This window comes from Diadema setosum, chromosome 4 (genome assembly GCF_964275005.1).
Source record: "Diadema setosum chromosome 4, eeDiaSeto1, whole genome shotgun sequence".
NCBI classification, from domain to species: Eukaryota; Metazoa; Echinodermata; class Echinoidea; order Diadematoida; family Diadematidae; genus Diadema; species Diadema setosum.
This window is the reverse complement of record NC_092688.1, coordinates 21160437-21185198: the sequence shown is the minus strand read 5'-3', so window position 1 is coordinate 21185198 and position 24762 is coordinate 21160437. Positions and strand designations below refer to the sequence as shown.

General features: G+C 39.0%; 1 protein-coding gene across 1 annotated transcript; it reads right to left on the bottom strand.

Moving 5' to 3' along the window:
* Positions 1-3991: 3991 nt before the first annotated feature.
* LOC140226994 (unconventional myosin-XIX-like) lies at positions 3992-23749 on the bottom strand. The gene is made up of 21 exons (XM_072307431.1): positions 23636-23749; positions 22910-23018; positions 22160-22308; positions 21016-21129; positions 20367-20428; positions 19955-20028; positions 19099-19168; positions 18385-18487; positions 17327-17524; positions 16656-16737; positions 15436-15622; positions 13680-13869; positions 12803-12913; positions 11399-11575; positions 10664-10756; positions 9934-9993; positions 9003-9181; positions 8187-8385; positions 7616-7745; positions 6712-6848; positions 3992-5440 (listed from the first exon to the last, which is right to left on the bottom strand). The coding sequence occupies exons 1-21, from the start codon at positions 23747-23749 to the stop codon at positions 4997-4999; spliced, it is 2982 nt and encodes a 993-aa protein (XP_072163532.1). The 3' UTR covers positions 3992-4996.
* Positions 23750-24762: the final 1013 nt, after the last annotated feature.

Here is a 24762-nt window from a genome sequence, read left to right as displayed (position 1 = left end):
CTAAAGTCCGTGTCACACCTTTCCGGCAAGCCTTGCGTGCGACATGCAAAGAACAATTTTTACTACCCGGAGGTCCCCGGAATGAGCCGCACATGACAGTACCTAGCACGTATCGTACCCGTAGTCACCCGGAGGTGTGCACGCAAATCTTTTTACCCGCAACCATGTTTAGGCCCTGTCACACCTTTCCGGGCAAGCTATGCATTCTGTTGCGTGTAGGGATTTTCCAGCATACCGGGAATTTCTGAGGGCGAACAAGGATTTGGGCGAGTCAGTGCATGTGTCTTACTTGCTGGACGCGTTCTACTTAAATTTTACTTGCGGGTATACTGTTTGACCTTTGTACCAGTCGCGTGGGGGCTGATAACTCAGTGAAGGAATTCCTCTGAAGGAATGACTGAAGTCCCACGGAATGTCATTATCTTGGCTGCATACGGGGACTGCGAAGTATCTGCTTGGGAGTTGCCGGCGAAATGCTGCCGCTAAAGTGCTGCCGCTAAAGGCCTCCTACTGGCGTTCTGCGTGGACCTCTCCGGGCATCCCCGCGACTCAACCGGAAAAAGTTTTGGTCATGCTCAAAACTTGACTGCGGTTAAATCGGACTTGCGTGAGCACCTCCGGGCAAGTACAGGCGAGATACGCGATAGGTACTGTCCGGTGTGGACCAACTGCGGGAAGCTCCAGGGAGCAAATTTGTTTCCCCGCAAGTCAAGCCGCAAAATTTCCCCAGATACAGTATGACAAGGCCTTGAGCATGCTCAAAACTTGTTCCGAGTGAGTCGTGGGGTTCGCTCGCAGAGGTACACGCAGAACACCAGTGGAGACTCTTACCGGCAGCACCTTGCAGGAGTTGGCTCTCATGCAGGTCACACGGAATGCACGCAAGTAGAAGCTAAGTAGCACGCGTCTAGTAGGTAAGAAACAAATGCGAAAATTGCAAACATTCTTGTTTGCCCGCGGAAAATCTTCTACGTGCTGGAAACTACCTCCTCGCCACAAGCCCGCGTAGCTTGCCCGGAAAGGTGTGACACGGCCTTTAGTTGGATCGATTTGGACTGAAGAAATAGCTTTGCCTTATGAGGGATAAAAATCAATAGAATACAAAGAGGACTTGAGAAAACCTTTGACTTAGGCTATTATTTGACTTATGCGAGGTAGACTTAAAGGGATGGTACAGTATTGGTGGAGATTAGAACTGGGCTTTTAACTTTTTGCGAGATACCAAGAAAACATTTATGATATAGTACAGAGCATACCATTTTATGAGGAATTCAAAGTTTATTTGATGAAAATCGGGTTTGGAATGACTGTAACATCCAAAAACAAAGTAAAACAAAGCGATAGTAATGAAGTGTGGGTCCCACACTTATTAGAATCGCTCTTTTGGGGATATCTCAGCCATTTCATAACCAATTTTCATCAAATAAACATTGAATTCCTAAAAGAACTACATGCTCTTTCAATTTCATAAGAGGTTTCTCATTATCTCACCAAAAAATGTTAGAAACCTGAAACTAGGTCTCAACCAAAACTGTACGATCCCTTTAAGCAAGGTTGACAGTACAGTTGTTTATGTGAAAATAATGCGCTTGCTTTCTTTGATTCCACAGACTTCATGTCTTTTTCTGTTAGCTCTAATGATGAATTGACCATAGGTTAGTACAAGGAAATATGTGCAGAAACAAAATGTGAGTTTAGTTGCTTTTTATTGCTTTGTTTCAAAATCGTTACATGGAATACATGTAGTAACGATTATAGTGATGGTAATAAATGTACTGTGTAGTACAATCTCTTTTGGGTCCTCATGTATCACTGCAAACAATGTTATGTTTATCCTTGAGTGTTAATCAGTAAAAACAACAGTACATGAACTAGATTTGTAATAGATTTGTTATAGTAATACATGTATCCTTATTACCAGGATACGATACGTAAGCTTCTTACTCAATATTGCAGTTCATATATAGCTGTGCACAACATGGAGGTTTAAATCATGTTCATTTCAGCACATCATACACTTCAAGCACCATAATCAAAAATTTTACACTTACATACCTATTCAAACATGATTTTGCCAAATGGAATATGCACTGATCTAACTGATATTGTTATACATACAGTAAACACATATCATGTATTCCACAGTATCTCAAATAAAAAAGGAACAATTTATGTATCAATGTATCCCTTTTCTCCACAACATTTTTGCACAAAGTTGTACAGAACTCAATCTACACCCATAAAACAGTCATGATTTCTCTAACTTTGTAATTAAAATCATATCTAAGACTTCAAATGTTGATATCCACTTTTGAATACAGTCATTTCAATGAGAATCTTTAAGGAAAACCTCAGTTCTTTAAATGGAACACAACTGAAATGAATACACATGACATACATGGTGGCTCTAGCTACAGTCAACTCCAGGAAAGTCATCGACTCACATGTCAAATAAGTGGCTAAGTTAATGAAAATGAAAAGTCCCAATTTACTTTCACATGCTTACATGCCTTTCCCTGAACATGCAGAAGTTGAATATCGCTTTACATAGTTGATGTGCTTTTCTCAGTCCTATCTTGATCGTCTTAAGTGAAGTCGACTGTATATCCAGTTGATAGACTTTTCTTAAGGGCTTTTTACACTTGTAAATTTTTGCTTAGCCCCGGACTATCGGTGGGGCTAAGGGGGGGCCTTAGCCCCACCGATAGTACGGGACTATCCTTAGCCCACTTTCTGTTTACACTCGTTTTTGCCAAAGTGGGCTAGCCCCACCGATAGTACGGTACTATCTGGCCCTGCAAAATAGCAGGGGTTAGCACCGCAATTGCGGTGCTAGCACCGCAATTGCGGTGCCAAGCAAGTGAGTGTAAACAGAACGAAAAAATAATCCTGGGCTAAGCGACGGAGACGAAGTGCGACCCTCACTGACCAATCAGAAACGAGGTAATCAAGTGCTGCCGGTGCGTGCGTGTACGTGTACAGTACACAGCGTAATTATGAATATTCATGTGGTTTGGAAAGTCCGGGGCTAAGAAAGACGAGTGTAAAAAGGTCAGTTTTCTCCTTAGCCCCGGACAAGAGATAGTACGGGACTAATTGGCGAGTGTAAAAAGCTGAAAAAATTGGTACGGGACTAACGATAGTCCTGGGTCAGAGAAAGTCCGGGGTTAAGAAACACAAGTGTAAAAAGCCCTTTAGTGTTGTAACAGAATCTCTGTAAACTGTGCAGTCAAATTCAATACATTTTGTACAGTAGTGAGCATATAAAATAATTCAGGATCTCTAACATCCTTTCAAAGTGACATTAAAAGCAAACATGGAAGAATAGTTACCAGGGTAGCACACCGGGCATTCTCGGTGGCACAGGGAGAAATTGATACATGTAGGAGTAAGACTCATTCATAACATGAACATGAAGCTGAGATCTTCAAAATATTCCCGCATGATTGTTAAGCAAATCCTGCAAAATTTTCAAATTCGGGAAGGTTGTGTAATTCAATTTTTCTGGCTTACTCTATGCATATTTCCTATACTGTATATCATTTGAGCATTTTTTTCACTCAAGCTGAGAAAACGTTTCTAATCAAATTAAGAGATAATGGCATTTTTAAAGTGCACTTATCTTTGCATTTGAGGTATGAGGCAAGACATTCCTAACATTATCTTATCGAGATAGCCAACAAGAATTGAACAAACTTTTCTACACAATCTGAGATTTCTTGTAAGTTTTTCACTTTTGACTGATCACCTGAAATAACCAAGAAAGCAGGACCTGATGTTTGAAAGGCCCACTATGCTAGATTTACTGTGTATACGATGGCCTAGGAATGTTTGAGGTGCTGCATGCATATTGAACTTTTGAGCACATGAGTGCAAAGCATAAATCTGAGTAAACTACTGTGTATTAATCTGGCGCATTACAACCATGCTTGGTAACGTCTACACATTTCTTGTTACATCACTAAACTTTGGCTTCCTTCTTGGCACAAGATAGGAAACACTGCACCTGTGTCATTGCTGGATATTTGATGTCGCAACTGGTATGGTCCATTGCCTTTAACATTGCCTCCACACTTTCGGTTTACACAAAACTGAATCATAGGCCCCACTTGGGGAATGAGAGATTTTATTACAGTGTAGTATAAGAAAGATGAAATGTGCTAATGTTCAGAAGATGACATATACAATGTACTAAGTATTTAAGAACGAACAGAAAAAAAAAAAGATCTAGCATTGGGTATTGACATGCAACCATTACGAGCATGCCTCAAAAAACTTCTTTTGCAACTAAAAGGTTGGCTAATTTGTTTAATTTCTAAACTGTTGTAAATTTGATCTCCATTGTCCCTCATGTTACATATAAACCCATGAGCTAAAACCTTGACATTAAAAACTTACACTTAAATTTTGACAATCTATGACAAAGGTGTCTATATCAAAAGTTAAAAGCAAATATGATGCACTGACAAATGATAATGGCAATCATTCTTTTCTGAGGTGTTTGTTAAAGCAAATGGTTGGTGGCAGATTGCACTAATGATTCCACATATCAATCAATACTCTGTTCATATTTCCTATCTCGTATCTCTTATCCCCAATTCAAAACCAATATACATATAATAAAATCATTTCATCTTCTGCAAGGCAGAAAAACAAAATTCTGCAAACATGTATCATATCACTGGCTATTCTCTCTAGCAAGGAATTACATACAACTAGAGTGATTCTCTTCATTGTCCCTCCATGGTTAAACTTATGGAAGCCGTATAAACGACAACCATGAAGTTGCATAAATCACCCTTGAGTGTACCCATCTTTTAAAGCTACAGCAGATCAGCACAGATCTGATCAAAGCAAACTGATGCAGTAGACTTTATCTTCAGAGCATCATATAATGACTCTTTTTTTTAAATTATAGTTGTGTAAAATTCTACAAGTTTAAGCGCCACATAATACTCGTTCTCCTAACATTTGGATCAGACCTAGCATGACGTGTTTAAGTCCACCTAAGCGGTCCAGTCATCAAGAGGGCTGTCACTGCCCCAATCAGGGCAATATCCACGGCAGGTTTCTTGAGAAGACCAGTAACCATGGAAACCACTCCTCCTTCATCCCTCTCATCGGTCGCCATCTCCTCCTCATCCTTCCCTTCCTCCTGCATATCACCAGCCGTGAAGCCCGGAACGTCCTGGTCGCAGTCACTGATGGGAGACAGGGATCCAAAGTCGGGCGAGTTCTCCATGAAGATGAGGTTGTTGAGGATCAGGGCAGGTGGGCGGGGCTGGGCAGATGGGTGTGGCCCGGTCGAGTCTTGGGCGGGGCACATTGGGGAATCTGGAGACGGGGTCTGGGCGGGACTCGGGGAGTAGACTGTGGTGAGGTCTGCAGCAAAATGGACCGACTTCCTGTTTCGCATAGGTGACACAATGGGGTCAAAATCCTGGGGGTGGGGGGTGGGGGAAGGACAAATTTATAAGATATTATCATCTGGTAAGCTTCTAACTGTTTGAAGTATGAAGATGACGATACACTCCTGAGGATCAATTATTCTTTGTGGTTCGCGGGCCACCAGGCCACCACTAATGCTGAGCCGTGCCAATGAGAACACTATTCTGTTCACTCTGGTGATCTGACATACTACCCCAACATTTAGTCCAAAAGCAAGTTCACAATTAACAATGGTCTCCAATGACCTCTGAACCACAGACTTTTCTAAAACATGGAGTCATCTTTTAGAAAGAGCAGTTTCAAACAGGCAAGCAGAAAGTGGTTAAGTTATATGTAAGTGTTGCATGAATAGCTTTGGTTTAAAAAGAATACACACTCACCTGTTCATTACGATATGAATCTAAATGATGCAGTTCAGTCAGGAATTTATATATTCATTACATATATTTGTAACATAGTTTTCAAGACATATCCAGTTTTTCCAAAAGTCTCGATTACGAGTCAATTTAAAAAGAAGGTCTGCAGTGGCCTTTATCTGCATATGCTCAGATCGTAACTGTGAACTGGCTGCATGAATCTTGCCTCCCATGTCACGCCTGTTTGTCTGTATGCTTGTATGTTTGCCTCTGTCACGAATGTTTGTTTTTGTGCTTGTATGTCTGCCTATGTTACAAATGTTTATTTCTGTACTTGTGTGTTTGCCTGTGTCATATCTGTTTGTCTGTGTGCATGTAGGCTTGCCTGCAAAGATATTTTAGAGTTAACAAGATATGAAGGTGCGTGATAAAAATGGAAACAAAACAAAATGGCTACCCTACATGATGATACAAAAGACAGCTAAGCACAAACTCAGTACACCTAGAAACATCATTCATTTCCAAAGGTAGTGGTATTTTTATTATCTGAAAAAGATTTAAAAATTATAGTCGTAGCTTTTTTTTCGATTAAGGGGATTTTTTTGAAGAACAAGATTTTAAAGTAATAAGGATTATTTCGTGGAGGTAAAAATTTGGCAACAACATGATTTAAAAACAATCAAAGACACTTGATAAACAACAACAACTTCAAAGACAGCACGTCTCAGGTGATGTGCGTAATACGCTTGAGGACCGCGCACTGTCCATTTGTTTTGAACAGGATTAGCGCACACTTTCCTGTCTTTTCAGTTAAACGTCTTTGCTTGCCTGTGTCATATCTCAAATTTGTGTACTGGTATGTTTGCCTGTGTGTCACAACTGTGTGTCTGTGTACTTGTATGCTTACCTGTGTCATGTGATCATCTCTCTCTTGCAGTCTCTCCTTCTTCCGTCGAATCATGTAGACCAGCATGGCGTGTTGGATGACTCTGGCTGCATCATTCATGACCTGGATGGCTTGCCTGACACGCCAACCTCGGTAACCTGCAAGCAGCACAAAGCAAATAGGCACTATTTTTAATCCATTGTGAATGAACCAGCAGAAAGCTTTTAATTGTCGCTAGGGTGACAAGACCTTGTATCTCAAATTTTGGTGAAAATGACTCTATTGCATTGATGGTAAGATCATCAGTTAAGTGATGTTCTGCCCACATCCTCTCTTACACTAAAAATAAAGCCACCATGGCACGTCAAAAGAAAGGCTATCCCATTTGATATAGTGCTTTGGCTGCCATGTTCTTGTTATTTTTTTCTGTTATTTTTTTTTTTTTTGCTCCCCTGAATATTTGACATTTTGTAGATACGAGGTCTTGTTGCCACAGTGACGTTTTATTTGCAATCATTATTTGACTACAGAAGATTAAAGCCTCATATCATCCATGAAAGTGTGTGTCAGAAAAGAAAATAAGCCTGAAACCAACAAAATAATTTATCCTTACAAATATTCACGAGCAAAGAACATCCATAAAACTATTAGGAAATATGTTTGGTTGTTGCTTACTGAAGTGAAAAAAAAAATGATTCCAATGTACAGACAATAACCTCTTGCATCCTAAATATACTGCAATGAATATAACTTGTTGAAAATATCCAACTGGCATAAAACAAATTACAGTCACAGTTACTATCAATGGACATGGTTCACAGAAGATTGCAAGGCATTGTAATAGTCATCTGTACAATAGATAGTACACATACAAGAAAACCATAATCAGGGGAAAATATGATGGGGATTTGAACCCAAGACCTACCAGCCTGCAGTATGGTAGCGGCCCACTCCCTCTGGCCCTGCAGGAGCGCTCGGTGTAGCCTCCAGCTCCTCTGGATGACTGCAGCACAGTGGTTCAGCTGCTTCAGACGACAGCTTTCCAGATACTCGAGCTACAAAGATAGAACATACACTGACTTCAGTGTCACTAAAAGGTTAAGGATTTAGCCTCCTTCAAGCCTTGGCAGACAGCACATATGCAGACTGCAATGTTACTAAGAGGTCAAGGGTTAGCCTCATTCAAGTTTTGGCAGACAGAACATACACTGATTTCAGTGGCACTCATTAAAGGCCAAGGGTTAGTATGCTTCAAGTCTTGGCAGACACTACAGATGATCCTCCTTTGACAGCCTACAAAAACTATAAAAATCACTGTACATTTGCAGGATCTAGACATCTACAAGAGGAATCTTTAAATTCTTGTGAATCATATGCAAATTATATCATTTGGTTTTGCATTTGAAACAATCAAAATATAGTACATAAAATGCCAATGATACCAGCTCTTACTTGTAATGCATTGCCTTTAAAAAAATTCTTTTGATTACATTTACCTGTCCCTCTCTCAGGAAAATCTTGGTCTTTCCAAGGTGTGCTCCCCTTGCACCATCTGACTCATTTTCCTTGTTCTCCTCACCGAACAAGATCCTGTGAATGAGTCTACACCTCTCCCTCAGTGACAGAATAGTGCTGTCCACATCACAGTGTGGTACCAGCATTCTGTATCTCTCCCAGAAGCTAGCATGAGTCAATCTACATATGATGAGAGGACCATAATGATAATGGCTTCTAATGAAATAATAAAAAGAGATTTATTCAGCTGTTTTTATTCTTTGATCCACAGAATATCTTCTTTCATGTAGCACACTTCTCATACCATAACAAACAGCATCCTTTTTTTAAGACTGCTTCCATACACTGAAAATTGCTGAGGCAAATGCATGCTTTTGAGGCCTGTATATTCATGAAAAGTTAAACACAATATGTTTTTTTGTTTGTTTTGCTTGAAAAAAAAAACGTCAATCAACGTTTGGCAACTCGCAAGTGGACAAAGATGAGAACAACACGTGGGTTCGCTGTCAACCTGGAAAAAAAAAAAAAAGGATAGAAACTAGAAAAGCACTAGAGAGTACAGACCATTGCCAAGCAGCTCATTTCCACCCATACACACATAATGTGCTGAAAATGGCCTTACTTCCCAATGATGAATCCTTTCTAATGTTTCTCTACCTTAGCTTCCTGCTGGCTGGTACAAAGTTGGGCCTTCATTAGGCATATTAAAACACTGGTCACATGACAGCTCTAGTCCAATCACTTTTTATCAATATCCATAACATCATTTTGTAGCAGAGAAAAGTTTGTCCACTCACTTGGCGGGGAAGCCTGCAGCACTGATGGCAACAGTCTCCAGTACACCACAGGCCCTCAGCTGGGACGCCACAAAGCGACTGTCAAAGGAATCCGGCTGGCACTGCCTGTTGGGCTTGATGCATCGGATGTAATGAGGACTTGTCGCTGTCAGCGTCTTCATCAGCTCACTCAGTGATTCCTGCATTCCAAGTGAGGAGGCATGGGTCAAAGGTCATATCAAAGCTTCTTTGTAGCAGAATTGGAATTGGCTGCAATTGCTGCTCAATGTTATACATTAATGATACAATGAAACAATAGCCCGATGCAACTGAAATTGTGATGCATAAAGGGCTGATTTTGAAAGATACCAGTTGACTTCGTGTCACATTCCAAAGTGAGCTAGACTGTTCACCTTTCTGGTAGATATAAACTTCTAGCACTGGAAGAAAGATATATACATGTAGTTTAAGTTACTTTCCTGCATTGATTTGGCACCCTTTTTACCCCAACACTAATGACAGTTACAATGTATCTCATTTCATTTTGCCATTATAGTAGAATAACACCAGAAAATGTGACCAAATCAATGCAGCCAGCAGGACAAAATATCCCCACACAACGTTAATTTAATTCTTCTAAAATTCCCCAACTGTTTGGGTAAAAGCAATATATACTAAAAGAAAACCTGTGTGTGTGTCTATGCATAGGTACATGACCTGGACTTGGGTTGCTTTATCTGATATGGCATGCATAAAACACAACACCATAAAAAAGGTTAACTTTACACAGATTAACCAGGTGTAACTGTATTACTATGAGTAAATAAATAAAGATGAATGGGGGAAAAAAAGTATCAATGTTTCACTCTCTACTGACTTGTTGGCAAGAAACAAGCTCTCTAAGAGTCCAGAGACAAACATTAGTGTGCATTTTACCATCTAAGGTTCTTACTTTGAAACGTGACACCACTGTCTTGCTCATACTTGACTTGTTGCTCTTGTTCTGGAGATCCTGGAAGGCAAGAGAATGATATGATACACAATCTGAACAAAAGTACTTAAACATTTAAACACAATTTCTTGCCATTAAATTGTGAAAATATGTGACTTTATTTCACAAAAGATCCTGTAATTTATCAGTTCCACAGACTCATAGGTTCTATGGTTTGTTTGTTTTGTTTGTTTTTTTTTATTTATGTTTCACTCCCTTTTTGATCCTCTGTACACCAAGTAATCATTGGTAATCAGCGGAAAGAGACTATAAAAATTTGTAATTTCAAGGATCGACAGGACACTTTAAAAATTCATAATTTTAGGATCTGCCATTTTTTCATTTCATTGCTTTGGAATGAACACGATCTGTTGTAGAAGTCCATATATTTATATATATTTGCAGGGTGCTCAAGGCTGGTAGTAGCATTACTGCCATCACTGAGGCCACACAGAGGGTCTTTGAGATATGACATCTCCATGGAGATGCTCATGTTCATTCTCACATGCGAACTGACGCATGAGAAGGGCTATCGATGCACACTATCATAGTGCTTTCAACTTGTCTCTCTCTGGATGATAGTGTATTAAAAAAGGTTGCCTCTAATTGTTGATTTCAAAGTAAATCGATGTAGGTTCTGCCCTCACAGATGAGGCGAATCCTCCATGAACATCTTTATCATAAGCCTCACCTGGATCCTGGCTAGCTCCGGTCCCATGATCTTGGATAGGAAAGGACTGGTGCTAGCTTGGAGGACTTCTACCAGCTCCAGTGGGATAGGATCCTGCACCAGGATGAACACAAATTGGAAATCCATACTATCTTCATCTCTCTCCAATATCATCAAAATTACAATATTGACCTAAGAATCTCCACATGCATCCTCACCTTGCTAAATGGTGAAAGATATCACTCCATCAACATTAACATTATCTTACTTGTCACAATCACCACTAACATTTCTAATCAGAATCATCAATATTTATCTCCCTGTGTATCACTCTCACAAATATCTAATCTAATCTAATCTAACCTGAATATCTCCTGGATTGCAACAACTTTCACAAAGTGTATTGACCAGAGCTCTGCCTGATAGTATAATAAGTCCTACAAATTACTACAGTACTATGATGCAATTGGAGAGTAAAAATGGCTACCAGACAGCAGGGATGCCAACCTTGTGAACAACATTGCAGTATTTTGAGGGCTGAAAAGGCATATTTTTGGTGGAAGAACAGTATTTTTACCTTTCCCGTAATAGACATATATAGACATGGGAGATATGTAAAACTACAATTTGAGAAAAATAGTATTTTCCATGAAACCTGCAGCATTTTTGTTTAAAAAAAAAGACACAGTACAAAATACTGTTAAAATAAGAGAAAAAGTTAAGAGTTGGCATCTCTGAGATAGTACTTCGTCTGACCTTGGTCTTTTCTATGAGTCCGTAGACATTGTAGGTGACGTTGCCAGCATAGTGGCGGATGGTGAAGGCTGGATGGGGGTGGCCCAGGGGAGCCTTGGAGAGGTAGGGACTCTCCACAGCAGCCAGCAGCTTGGTCTCAAAGGAAGTCATGTCTGACTGTCGGTTTAACCTGCACTCCTGGGAGAGCAACAGTGATGAGGAACATGAGTCACAGATGGTCTGAACATGCCGCAAAGCATTCTCATTCAAGTTTCATGTTTAATGTTCCATGTTTCAAGTTCAGGTGCACGGATGAACATCACAAACTCAAAACAAAATAAACGTAAAGTATGTAGGAGGTCTGTCATCACAACCAAACTTGAACAGAAACCTGTTGGTGATTTTCAAGACATACACAGTGTAACAGAAACATAGATATAACTGAATTTGAACTGAAAACATGACTTATTTCAGATGTGTAGAAATGTGATATACTCAAGAAAATGTTGTCTTTATTCTTGCAGGAGGTCGGTTGTGCTGTTCAGAAAACCTGGCACACACCAGCCAGTATTTTGATTACAATTGTACTTTGAAAATGGTGCAAAACTGCACACAGTTTTGAATATTTATATTCTTTAAAGGGGAAGGCTAGTAACTGATCAGTGGGAATCAGTGGAAATGCTGGGAGATGATTGTGGCAATCCTTATGGGATTCATTTAAGAGTTCATTGTATATCTATTGTTGTGTGAAAATGATTTGCTTCAGAATGGTCTCATATTCAAGTAATGTGCAGTTTAATGCTTCCAGGTTAGCGTCCCTGGTCAGTGACGGAGCATTAATCTGCACATTAATTGAATATGAGACCGTTCTGAAGCAAATCATTTTCACACAACAATAGATATACAATGAACTCTTGAATGAATCCCATAAGGATTGCCACAATCATCTCCCAGCATTTCCACTGATTCCCACTGATCAGTTACTAGCCTTCCCCTTTAATACAGGAAGAAAGGAACCACCAGGCTTATTCATGTGTCTCTAAAAGCAGAAATACTTTGTACAAAACATTCAACAAGAAGCAAAAGACAGTCCACCACCATGTGCTACTCCCAAACTCATACAAAACAAAAATAATGCAGCACAGCAATGATAGGCAAACACTGCTGGAAAAGCTGGAATACAGTTGGATACTAGTTCAGTTCTTGGTAGAAATATGAATGGATTTCTCTATCAGGTACTATGTTCTTATTTGAGCTCATTTGTGACTTGACATTTCACAAAACTGATGACATAAAAAGATCAAAGAGATAAGGAAAAGACTGGAAGCCATTTTCTTACTGATGAAGACCTACAGTATCAAACCAATTGACATCAAGGCAGTTCAAAGAGAAAAAAAAAAAACTACTACAATTTGTTTTCCCTACCTCATTCATGAGAGAAAAGACGCTCAGCTTTCCTTCGATAGTCTCCACGCACGGCTGATTGTCACTAAAGTTGCAGAAGGTCCATGAAATGCCCTCCTTTTCATATTCCTCCTACACAAACAAAATGATATCATAGCAAATCATACTCTAGAACATGCAAAATCTGGACATTCATCACTTAGAGGTGCAATTATGGAGTAAAAGTAAGCACTATTCACATTCATAAAACCTTCCTATGCCATTTCAAACTGTTTGTCTCAATGCATAACCTCTCTGTTCAAAAGAAAACAACACAACTCCTATTTAACTCGTACATCTATTCTTTACAGTGCTTCTTCATGACTATGATCTTGACATATACCATAAGACTTCATGCAAGAAGCCTGCATGAATTTTGGTTTAGAGTTTCTACAATGATATGGTAAAAAAAATACAAACAAACAAACTTGCAGCAAAGTAATGTTTGAATATGTATAGTCTTGGGACAGCATCACTCACGATTGTATATCAGATAAATTGTTTTTAACCAGTTGAGGACAGACTGATTTCGCTACAACACGCAATTCCCATAGACACCGGCCTGAGTATACTCGGGACTCGTCCTCAACGGGTTAAGAAGTACCGGTACAAAGAATAATCACACACAGCAAGAACGCAGCTTTATTTCTTGGTGTATGTGCTATGAATACTACTGTATACCACTCCAAATTGTCAAATCATCTTAAAAATGAGTTCACATATATTCCAAAACCAAACTATAGTTTCTCCCCAAAGGTGGCAAATACCCCAGTTTCATAAATAAACAAGGCTACATTCACAGACTGCAGGAATACCTACAGTGAGACCATACATGTAGCTGAGACAAATCTTTGCTCACCTGTGCTGAACGAAGGAAGTGGGTGACAAAGTGCTGCTGAAGCTTCTCATTTGCATAATTTATGCAGAGCTGCTCCAGGCTGTTGCTCTGGAAACTCTCAAATCCGTAGATGTCGAGCAGGCCGATGAAAGAGTGCCACTGATTGGCTGAGGTGTGCTTGTTCAGGAAGGCAACAAGCCAATCAAAGAGTCTGGAAGAAAACAACCACAAAATTAAACCAAAAAGAAAATTAAAATCAGTCAATTTCAAATTGTTTAAAGTTTGAAGTTAAAACAGGTTATGTGTTACCTGATAGTTTATAATGTAACTTATCAGGATCATGACATTTGATTTCACAAATCAGTATTCCTTTGACAGCCCGAGGAACTAACACTCTCAATTATCAGCAAGCCAATATAATCATCAGCGTCTCTCTTCCAGTAATATTGTTATTTGATTTGTAAAGCGTCTTATGGGCAGAAGTGAAAATGTTTGTAAGAAATATAGAAAGGTGGTTGGCCTATACATGCTAAAATTTTTCTATGCAAGGGATTTCAATTAATCCGTTGACTTTCCCTTAAATCATTCTTAATCATTGCATCATAGGAACACATTACAACACACATGTATTTTTCCTTAGCAACACAACGTGCACAAATAGTTTAGATACAAAATAGAACAAAAAAGCATGTACATACATAATCAACACATATATTGATTGTCTGCTGCAAGTGCATTCAGACCTAAAACAAGCAACTCTTACATAAGTCTCGGTAGCGTGGGGACACCTTGGAGTGGGAAGGCTGGCCTGGCTCAGGTATATTTGAGAATTCCTATAATAACTTATTGCGTACAGCTTTATCATTAATCTCTAAATGCAAGTACACACAAATCTGAATAATATCGATTGGAGTCAAACGATACAGATGAGAGTATGAATCATTGTACATAATCATTCATTAGCTGATGGGTATTGCGAACGTGCCTCTGGTGGGTAGCGAATGAAGATCAATTCAATCAGACCACCCATGAATCCTCACACTACCGGGTCTTGAAACAAAAAGTGCAGTTCACATGACTGACTATATCCAGTGCAATACAGTGGAAACTCAATATAAAGAGATCTGCCGTAACAAAATATCTGAATTAACAAACTAATTTCTCCAGTCCAGGGTGCTACATAAGCACTTGCCCGATTGCCCTGGGTAAGTGAAAATCAAAGTTGAGCAAGTGTTTTGGAACAATGAGAAAAATGCTTGCCCAAATAGGGCAAGTAGAATGTTTTGAAGCCAGCTTTTTTTTCACTTTTCCACCTTTCAAACCCACAAAGCTAGTCAAACAGAAGCCCAAGGATAATGACTGTTTAGCGATCAATACAAAGCACTGAAATTTCATTTCAGCAACTATCTAACATTTTGCAAGCAATACCAACACTCGATTGAACCGAGTTTGTTTCTCCAATGTGTCAAGCCCTTGGCTTACATGATGTACAAGTGATTTTCTTAATTTTATTTTCTGATATTTTTGTACTTTCTGTTTGGGCAAGTAAGATTCATGTTCGGGCAAGTGTTCTGCTACAATTTAAAGATCTGCTTGCCCGACTGGGCAAGTGGTTAAAAAAAAGCTATGTAGCACCCTGCAGTCCTAATGAATTTATTTCCTTTGTTTTATATTGTTTATTGACTACTGATATAACAAATTATCTAATATAAAGAACAAATTGTCTTGGTCCCAATGATCTCGTTATACTAAGTTTCTACTGTACTACGTAACCCACCTGGCATAGATGACCTTTGACATACAGTCCCTCCTAACCCCAGCCTCCTCCACGGAGCATGGCTTCATGAAGACACTCTGTCTCTTGCTGTGCGAGGCTGTGATGCGGCGGAAGGTGAGCGCCGTCAGCAGACCGTCCCGGTCCAGCCCCAGCAGATGGCAGGCCTGCTCCAAGGCGTGACCACACTCTACAGAGAACACACAGCCAGAGCAATATTAAAGCCAGTTTGAAGTTAGCTTGTGTGCACATGGCTATATCGTCGCTGGGGTGACAAGACCTTGTATTTCAAATTTTGGTGAAAATGACTTTTTGGGGTTAATGTCAGATAATCGGTTAAGTGATGTCTTGTCCAAATCCTAGCTGTCTCACCCCCCAAAATGAAGGCCCAACGGCATGTCAAAGGGACATCTATCCCATTTGATAACACGCTTTGGCTGCCATGTTTTGGTTTTTTTTTTTACTCTCCTGAACATTTAAAATTTTGTAGATACAAAGACTTGTCACACCAGCAACGATAACCTCTTTGTTTTCTCAGTTGGTTAAGCACTTCATTCATTTTCAAAGCAACAAAATACATAAGCTTGCCTGACATTACAATTTATGGAATTCATCAGTCATGTTCACCCACTTGGGAAAGCATCCATTTCATTATTTTGAATTGAATGTATTGCAATCTTTTCTATTGATATTGCAAAATACCACTTTTGCTGTCAGGTGAATGTTGGCAAGCACTATTTGTAAGGATTACTTGAATAAGCACATCTATTTATACTAATTATATAATAATTCATGAAGGCTTATCTCGTTGGATTTAAAAACCATTATGCCTGTCAGTACAAATTACCTTTTCTGCTCATGTTCAAACTGGAATTCTGAACTGGCTTATTGAGCAAGTGGTGCTGATTTATGAGCATGTTTGTCAGTGGGGAGGGCGTGTTATCTTGGCAACCTAGGATCATACATCTACATGATAGTCCAAAGAAACTTGTATATCTTACTTAACAGTTGATGTGCTTAAGCACTGACCTTTACATGCTTTTGAAGCTTTTTCATCTGCTGTCAGTGATCCACTAAAACTTGACCTACTTGCAAAGTTAGCTAGTAATGTGCAAGGACTGAAACTTACGACAGTTACCTCAGAAGAACTCTTCTTGGGAAAATACAATTTGACACAGGTTATAATTCTTTGTATGAAACGCCGAGGTAATAGATAGACATACCTTCTTCAATGAGCTCACATGGATCACACTCCTCCTCGCATGTAAACTCAAGATTGCCCAAGTGAAGAATACCACTCAGTACCTGTTGGAGGAGGGATACACTTATTTGAAATATATGTCACATTGTACAGTCAGAACAGTTATGAAACAATTTTTTAACATATAGCAATAATGGACTAATCACACAAAAAATGAAATAAAAATGTAATGACATGTTATGGTGCCAAACTAGATTCAATATAATATTGTTTTCCACATATCTGATATCACAGACTTGATATGTGACTCAGGAACATCTATGAAATGATGAGGAGTTGAAAAGTGCATCTGTGAGAAATGAGCAATCTTTTCACACCTAAAACTTGAATGATTCAAGATCATTACTCCCAAGTATCAAATGACTGACATCATTTTCTTACAGACAGCTATCATGATTTCAACATCTCACATGGGTAACGGTTATGCAGTTGATTTATCTAATAGCCTATACTAATACGTATTGCTAGTACAAGGTAGATGACAGTCCGTTTCTTTAAAGTTTTAGAAGCAAAGAAAAAAAAAATCATTTTTATATCAGGTTATTGTACATGTACTCTTTATGAATCTTTCCACCAGTGCAACTATTTACTAAACATGTTGAAAGAGAGAAGAAAACTCCTGGCATATCTCACCTGAAATATGTTGTCTTGATGTAAGTGGTTCAAGCCAACACTCTTCATGGCGGACTGGGTCTTGGCAAACACTTGGTTCTCATTGGTTACTCCATGCTCCATCTCTTCAACTGGGAGGTAGGCGAACGTGACATCATCCCCAGTGGGTGTGGTCAAACCCCAGTCTGACTTCTGGTCACTGGTTGAATCATTGATGAGCTGGAACACAGAGAGGGGGGGGGGGGGGGATACTTGGGGGATAATACTGTTTCAAGACAATGCCATGTGTGAATGCACATGTACAACATACCACAGTATTTCTCATGTCATCTCAAAAGACTTACCTCAGTATTTCTCATGTTATCTCAAAAGACAAGAATGTGAAAGTATTACAGAGCAAGAATTGTTCAGAGTTGGGTGGATTACATGTGAGTACAGCCCTGTCTATAGCGGCCATCCAGCACAGACATAAAGAGTTGTTGTTATAGACGGGTGACTGCCACTATAGGCAGGTTCTCCATTCTGTCATGTGTATCACTCACATACATGTACATATATTATAATTTACATCTATAAGTACTTACATGTACATGTATGTGATATTTCATGCACTGAACGATGCAATTATTGAAAACGTTATTGCACCCTAGTGTGAATACGACAGGCGAGCTATTCACAGGCTTATTACTCTGCCTGAATGATCATTGAAATGTTCACCACGCATGATCAACACAGCTGCAAAACAGAAATACATGCTGAATTATCAACTTGGCCATGCTTTGTATGGGTCTATGGCTGATAAACACAGGTTAAAATCTTTTGCAAGATACAAACTTGGCGACCCCTCAGCTGGCCATATCAGACAGGTGGCCGCTATACATAGGGTCTTCAACATGAATTTTCTCTCGGGGGGATTTTTTCAGTGGCCATAAATGACAGGTGGCTGACATACACAGGAGGCCCAAGGCAGGTATGACTGTACTTAACACACTACTCTTTCACAAGCTAGGATACTCCCAGGAGTAGTCAGATATTTCATAGGGCTTACATACTAGGTCATCAATATATGTCGATCTCACCTGATAAAAGATGTGAAAGTTGGTCTCTCCTGTGGCTTGGTGGACCACCCTCGTCTTCTCCAGGAGGTAGGTTTGGATGGAAGCTCCAATAACGTGGGAACCTCTGTGAAGAAGATGCACCAATCATGTAAACCAAATTGTGATACACATTGCAGGACACCATTTCCAAAGCAAGACCAAATTTGACAAATATGAGATTGATTGCAAGAGAGTATAATCAAAGCCAATGAAAGACATTTTCGGAATTCATTTATCTGATCTCGTAGCTTTAACTAACTGTAATCCATTAATGGAAATACAAAGAGTACAATAATGCACTTCAAATACTCTTTTCCTTAAATCTATATCATGCATCATCAATGCTGATAGGAGCTACACGTATGTGAATAAAATCTGTATGGTGTATGTATACAACGTGTAGATATGATTACAGTTAACTAAATAACGTTAGAAAGATAGGCAGATAGACAGACAGAAAAAAAATAATAGATGCAAAGAGAGAACATGGATTTATGGAATAAATGGAAATGGATGTACAAAGGAACTGGGAAGCTAGCTGGATGAAGAGAAATAAATGAATGATTGACTGCAAAGAGGTGGATAAAGAATACACACTTCTACATGAAGAGAAAAATACAGAATCTTTCCTCCTGAAAAAGCTGATGCCAGTACTCATTTGACACAGATACAAATTACAAAATAAGAAAATCTCACCTGTCAAACTGGAGTTGAATGTACTTCCCAAATCTGCTGCTGTTATGATTCCTTGGGGTTCCAGCATTACCTGAGGAATAAAGGACCAAAATATTATGACACATTAACCACTATGTCAAGTTGTCAACACAGGTAGATCTGTGCTTTGCACAAACCCTATTTTGGTCAAATTTCCTTGCAAAGCATATCCTATGCTAATTCAAACTGTACCTTATTTTGATGGACTGTATTTTCATTAAAAGGGTTTACATAGGACGTCAATTGAATTTTGATATCTTTTTGACAGTCAACAGAGTTGATGCCCAGTTAATGCATGATGAAAGAAATTCAACTCTCGAGATGTATCAGAGTACTTTTCACAAATGTTATTATGTAACTTTCATGATGCCACTTGAAAATTAGAAAATCTTGTCCTCATCCACCCTGTGCAAGTCTAAAAATGGTAGTCAGGGAGACGGATTGAGCGCTTCCTTATGTAGGAAAGACGGTAAAAAAAAAGATGAACTTTTGCGAGTCAGGATTATTAAAGAACTTGTGGCAGTCAGTGCCTGTTCTTGATTTCCAATGGAATTGGCTCCAGTAAGAGCATGGGCATTACTTTCACAGGTCTTACAATTTCACAGTACCAAATTAAAGACCAAGGATCAAACTCTTTGAGTCATCAAGTTATTTGACTGCATTAACAGTAAGGCTGTCACCCAAGGTAGCAGTCCTCTTGTCTCCTTCAAAACTAATGACTATTGCCTCAAGCAGCTTTATAAACCTTGTTTTTCTATATAAATCAAAACATTATGGCATGTTGTGCCTCCATTCAGATTCAAAGAAATATGAAATCCTCAGCAAAGAATTGACTCACCGAAGGCTTCCAAGATGGGGTTTGAATCCAGGATCCTCCTCTCAATGCACTTGACAGGTGGTGGAGAAAATCCCCTGGATACAAAAATCATGATGATAAGAGATTACCTAATCCCCTTAATCAGTTCAATGTCACCATGGCCTACCTCTTGGACTGTGTAATGTTTTGACAACTGAGTGGGCTTGCTATACTAAACTCTACAACTACTGTAAAAGTGGAAATTTTTGCAGTGTTGGAATTTTGACTCATTTCGTGCAACCAGGAACTAGTGCGAAAATAAAAGCACACAAATATTTTTGTTTGGCATATGTCTCTCCAGTTGATGTCTTGATGCCATGAAATTAAATCCAGACCATCATTTATTTCTGGGGAGTTCCTGTTTCAGGCATGGTGACTTCATAATCAAACTCACCCTGGGTTCTTGTAGAGTGCCACCGATGTGAGGTATTTCATGAGACATCTGGTGTTCCATGTCTACATGTGCAGAATGGAAGAGAATCACAATCAAGATCATAATCATGTTTATGTATCTTTAGGCCAGTGGAGCATTAGGTTTGATAATATTTGATAATGTTTGATATATTGAATTCAGCAATGTCATTATTAGAAAATTTAATTTTGGAAACAATGAAAGGAGTGACTACTGTGGTTCACCTAAAGAACTTTTGTCTGGCATGCAAAATTAGTAGATCCAGATATATCTGTGTTTTCCACATACAAAATGGGTAAAAATTTGGAAAGGCTATGCTTGCATAGTACATGCTGCGCTTGCATAGTACATGCTGCAAACTTGAAGAGGGCATTCCACAATATTGCATGTACACTTGCATGTGTTTAAATATGAGTTCCAAATTGATTTTGATGTTGAATATACTCTTGAATCATAAAGAAATGAAATATTGCTTGAGTGCATATGTAAAAATGTGAAGCTAGCATCTGCTATTGCATCAACAAGAGAAGGACTTGCAGCATTCATCTTTAAGGGTGGCTCAGCACAATGTACATGAATGAAATCCATTTGGCAAATGACAGCTACGTAGAGAAAACGAATGGAGACCAACCTTTCCAGCACCACTCTCTCCACTAACCACAATGGACTGATTTGGACAGTCGAGGGCATAGCGCAAACTGGAGAAGGCCTTCTCAGCAATGGCAAAGACATGAGGGCTACCATTCTGTGAGAGAAGACAATGTGTCTGTTGCAGTCAAACCTGTATCATGTCATTTCTCCATAATCTTTGATAATTTTTTTTTCCTTTTACCAGGGAAAATAGGCAAAGGAAAACAAAACGATGGAAAGCTGGACAAAAGAACGATCAATCTGCATGAACACAACAATTAGTCCTACAAAGAAACATACAATTAGCCTAATAGAAGTGAACAATGAATGTTCTGTGCCTTATTTCACCCCGGAGAAAGGATTACAGGTCATGATTATTCTTGCCTATTTGGGACACATGATCATTTTGTCCACTGTCTGTTGAAATAAAAACATGTCTGTGATTGCAGGCATTGGGTGAGAAATAAACAGAATGTTACTCATGGAACTTTGAAGCTTTTGCACATAAATACTACTTGTCCATAATGGCTATGGGGATAAAGTATGGTAAAAATTTAAAACGAATTCAACAAATCTGTGTCAAATTTGTGTTTAGTCAGTTTCCCCAGTTCAAGTTTCTTTTCTTCCTTTTGTGCATGTTGTTAAGTGATTGACTGCTATTTAAAGGGAAAGTATAGTTTTTGGATGTGACTTTATCTTCAGGTTTATAACATTTTTTGGCGAGATGAAAGTATAGTTTTTGGATGTGACTTTATCTTCAGGTTTATAACATTTTTTGGCGAGATAATGAGTAACATCTAAGGAAATATGAAAGAGCATGTAATTTCAAGAAGGATTCAACATTTATTTGATGAAAATTGGTCTTGAAATGGCTGAGATATCAAAAAAAGCAATCCTAATAAAATTGACAGGCCACAGCTTTTATTAGGATCTCTTTGTTTTACCTTCTTTTTGGATATCTCAGTCATTAAAAGAACTGATTTTCAGCAAAACAGACTTTTGATTCCCCTTAGAATTGTATGCTTTTTAACATTTTAATGAGTGGTTTCTAAATATCTCGCAAAACGTTACAAGCTGAATCCTCACCTCAACCAGTACTGTACAGTCCCTTTAATATGCATTATTTGACTTGTTTGTCTGCCCACCTGTGAGTTGCTTTGCTGGTGGTAGCTCTGGATGACCTCATCTTCATAGAGACCAGGAATCTCCTTGAAGGGGTTCAGTGAGACCAGGGTGATGCCTGCCTTGCTGCAGACGTGAGAGTTCAGGAACCGGTGTCTGAGGCTCTCGAGAACTGAGGAAGAATAAAGTACAGCAATATCTTTAATCTGAGGACTAGTGACTGGTTGCTTTAAAGAAGTTTGATATGAGCTCATGGAGAAATGCACCATGAAACCATGTTACGATTAACAGTTCATTTCAATGAGTAGCACTTTTAAACCAACATCTTTACTACTCCTTTAAAACAGGTCAAACTTCCACTCAACCTAAGCATTTGACAACATGACAGGCATTACTAAAGAATGAGTAGAAGCTCACAGTGACACAAGAACTATTGAGAGGCAACAACATGGTTCAATGAGAACTTCTCATTCTGGCCTTTGCAGTGTGCCTGGAGCATAATAGGCATTCTCGCTTCTTCACTGGGATAATTTGATGCAATGCACTCTTTGTGAGCTGGTGCTTCAGTTAGGACTCACAATGATTGTAATTTTTAAAATGTCCCTACGTTTATAGCCATATTCACCAGGAGTAATTTGAGTGCTCGAGAGAGAGAGAGAGAGAGAGAGAGAGTCAAAAGAGATTGTTGGTGCTGTCTAAGGCTTTTCAGTTTGAAGAATGAAACCATGACACTGACAGTCACTGTTGCGATCTCGTCCAAATCAAGATCTCACCTTCTGCTTCATTCAGAGGTGACAGCTGGGTCAGGTCGTCGACCTCCAAGTAGTTGTTACTACCACGAAGCAAAAGCACATCCTCTTTAATAATGGGAACGTCCCGCACCTGCATTAACACCAGACAGACATTTCAATCAATCACAGCTCTGTGACATCCATCGATAAAGGATTCCTACCGCATTAAGACACTGTTAATGCAAGTCAAACACTTGCCCAAATAGGGGTAGGGCTGGAGATAGGAAATTCTCCTAATATACTTTGTTCACGCATGCCTGAAAATGAGCTAAATTATACCATTATTACATGTAGTTATTATGTTACCATACATTAACAGCAACAAGTTGTAGGAAGTGCCATTAATACCAATCTTTCACACTAGATACTATCATTAAAAGCTATTGAGAAGGACATTTCAAGAAAAAAAAAAAAATACACCTGCATAACATGTACATTGGTTTTCCTAAGATTGCTTTTTGGTACCCGATAAACGTAGTCATGATACTGCACTAAACATGCTTTCAAAACACGCTACTTACTAGCTGACCAGTAAATACACAAATTACAAGGAAGGCACATGGAAAATTGATAAAACAGAAAAGGCTAATTCATACCTGAATATCATGATGGAAAGGATGCTTTGCCACAGCATAGATTAAAGTTTGCTTTCCTTCATACCTGCATCATCTACCCCTTTAAGTACTGCACTACATGTAGTACACTTACCTCTCCATTTTCCAAGCAGACTGGAACTTTCCCATTTTTCGCTGGTCCCGCAACAGCTGCACCTTGCCAGGCTTCCTGAGAGTCTGTCCCGGTATCAGCCAACCAAACTCTCATGCCCTGTGTGGATAGATTTATTTATCTTTTTAACAGACACCATGCACAATATTCCTCTGAGATTTTTGGCTCATCATTTTGACTGCATCAATCAGCATTGATTCAACATTAGCCATTTTGTTCATTCATCATACAATTCATAATTTTTTTATTGGATTGTTGGAAACTTCCACTTGACACCAAACCCTCTCCCAGCGATTCCTGAAGATTGAAATAACAGAATTGTTTTTATGGCATGTCTCTTGCAAAGTCCACCCTCTGCAGTGAATAGAATTTACTGCATCTTCATAAGTTTGCAAACTTTTCTTCAACAAAAGGGTCAGGGTAGAGTTGTCTTTTCTGATTACACTCCATGAATAAATTCTTTGAGATGACTTTCAAAGGGTTTCACAGTAACTTTGTGCTTCTAAAGGTTTTTGGGGTCTTTTTTCTTTGTATAAAGAGAGATGGATACATCTCTATTATCAAGTGATGTTGAATGACAACATTATTATAGAAAGCAAAATTAACATATTTGTACAAGATATGAAGTCCCTTTCCTCATTGGTCCACTTCTCTGTGTATATGCAAGTGAGGTTTAATGGGAAGGAGGATAGAGGTTACCTTCTGGAAACACCTTTTGGGTTTTGTCACTGGAGGCTTGCGAGGTACTGCTTTCTGCCCATTTTTCTGGACCTGTAGGAAAACGTACAAATATACATACAGTGTAATGTATGTCAGGCACCGAGTACTAGAGTTCTCTATAACATTACGAATATAGGCCTAGATCCTACTACAAGAACTATAATTTTACTAGAGTAGATTCCACCAATGTAGGAGAGTATCTACTACTAGACCTAGAGCATGAAGTTGCGTCTACTACTAGATTCAAGAATTATGCATTGCCAGAGCAACACACAAGTTTGTACAAAGTCTGATCAATGTAAAGGTAAAATCAAAATGTCTAATTTAAGTGCAAACTTTAAAGAGCAAAAATCAAAACCAAAACAAACACTTGTCACAAGATGATCATC

What these genes read in the sequence shown, in the direction of transcription:
- LOC140226994 (XM_072307431.1), bottom strand. Translation starts at nt 23,749, where the DNA reads ATGAGAGTTTGGTTGGCTGATACCGGGACAGACTCTCAGGAAGCCTGG. An exon ending in ACCTCTGAATGAAGCAGAAG is followed by an intron (nt 22,309 to 22,909) that starts GTGAGATCTTGA and finishes ATTCTTCCTCAG; the next exon opens with TTCTCGAGAGCCTCAGACAC. An exon ending in CAGTGGTGTCACGTTTCAAA is followed by an intron (nt 9,182 to 9,933) that starts GTAAGAACCTTA and finishes CTTGGAATGCAG; the next exon opens with GAATCACTGAGTGAGCTGAT.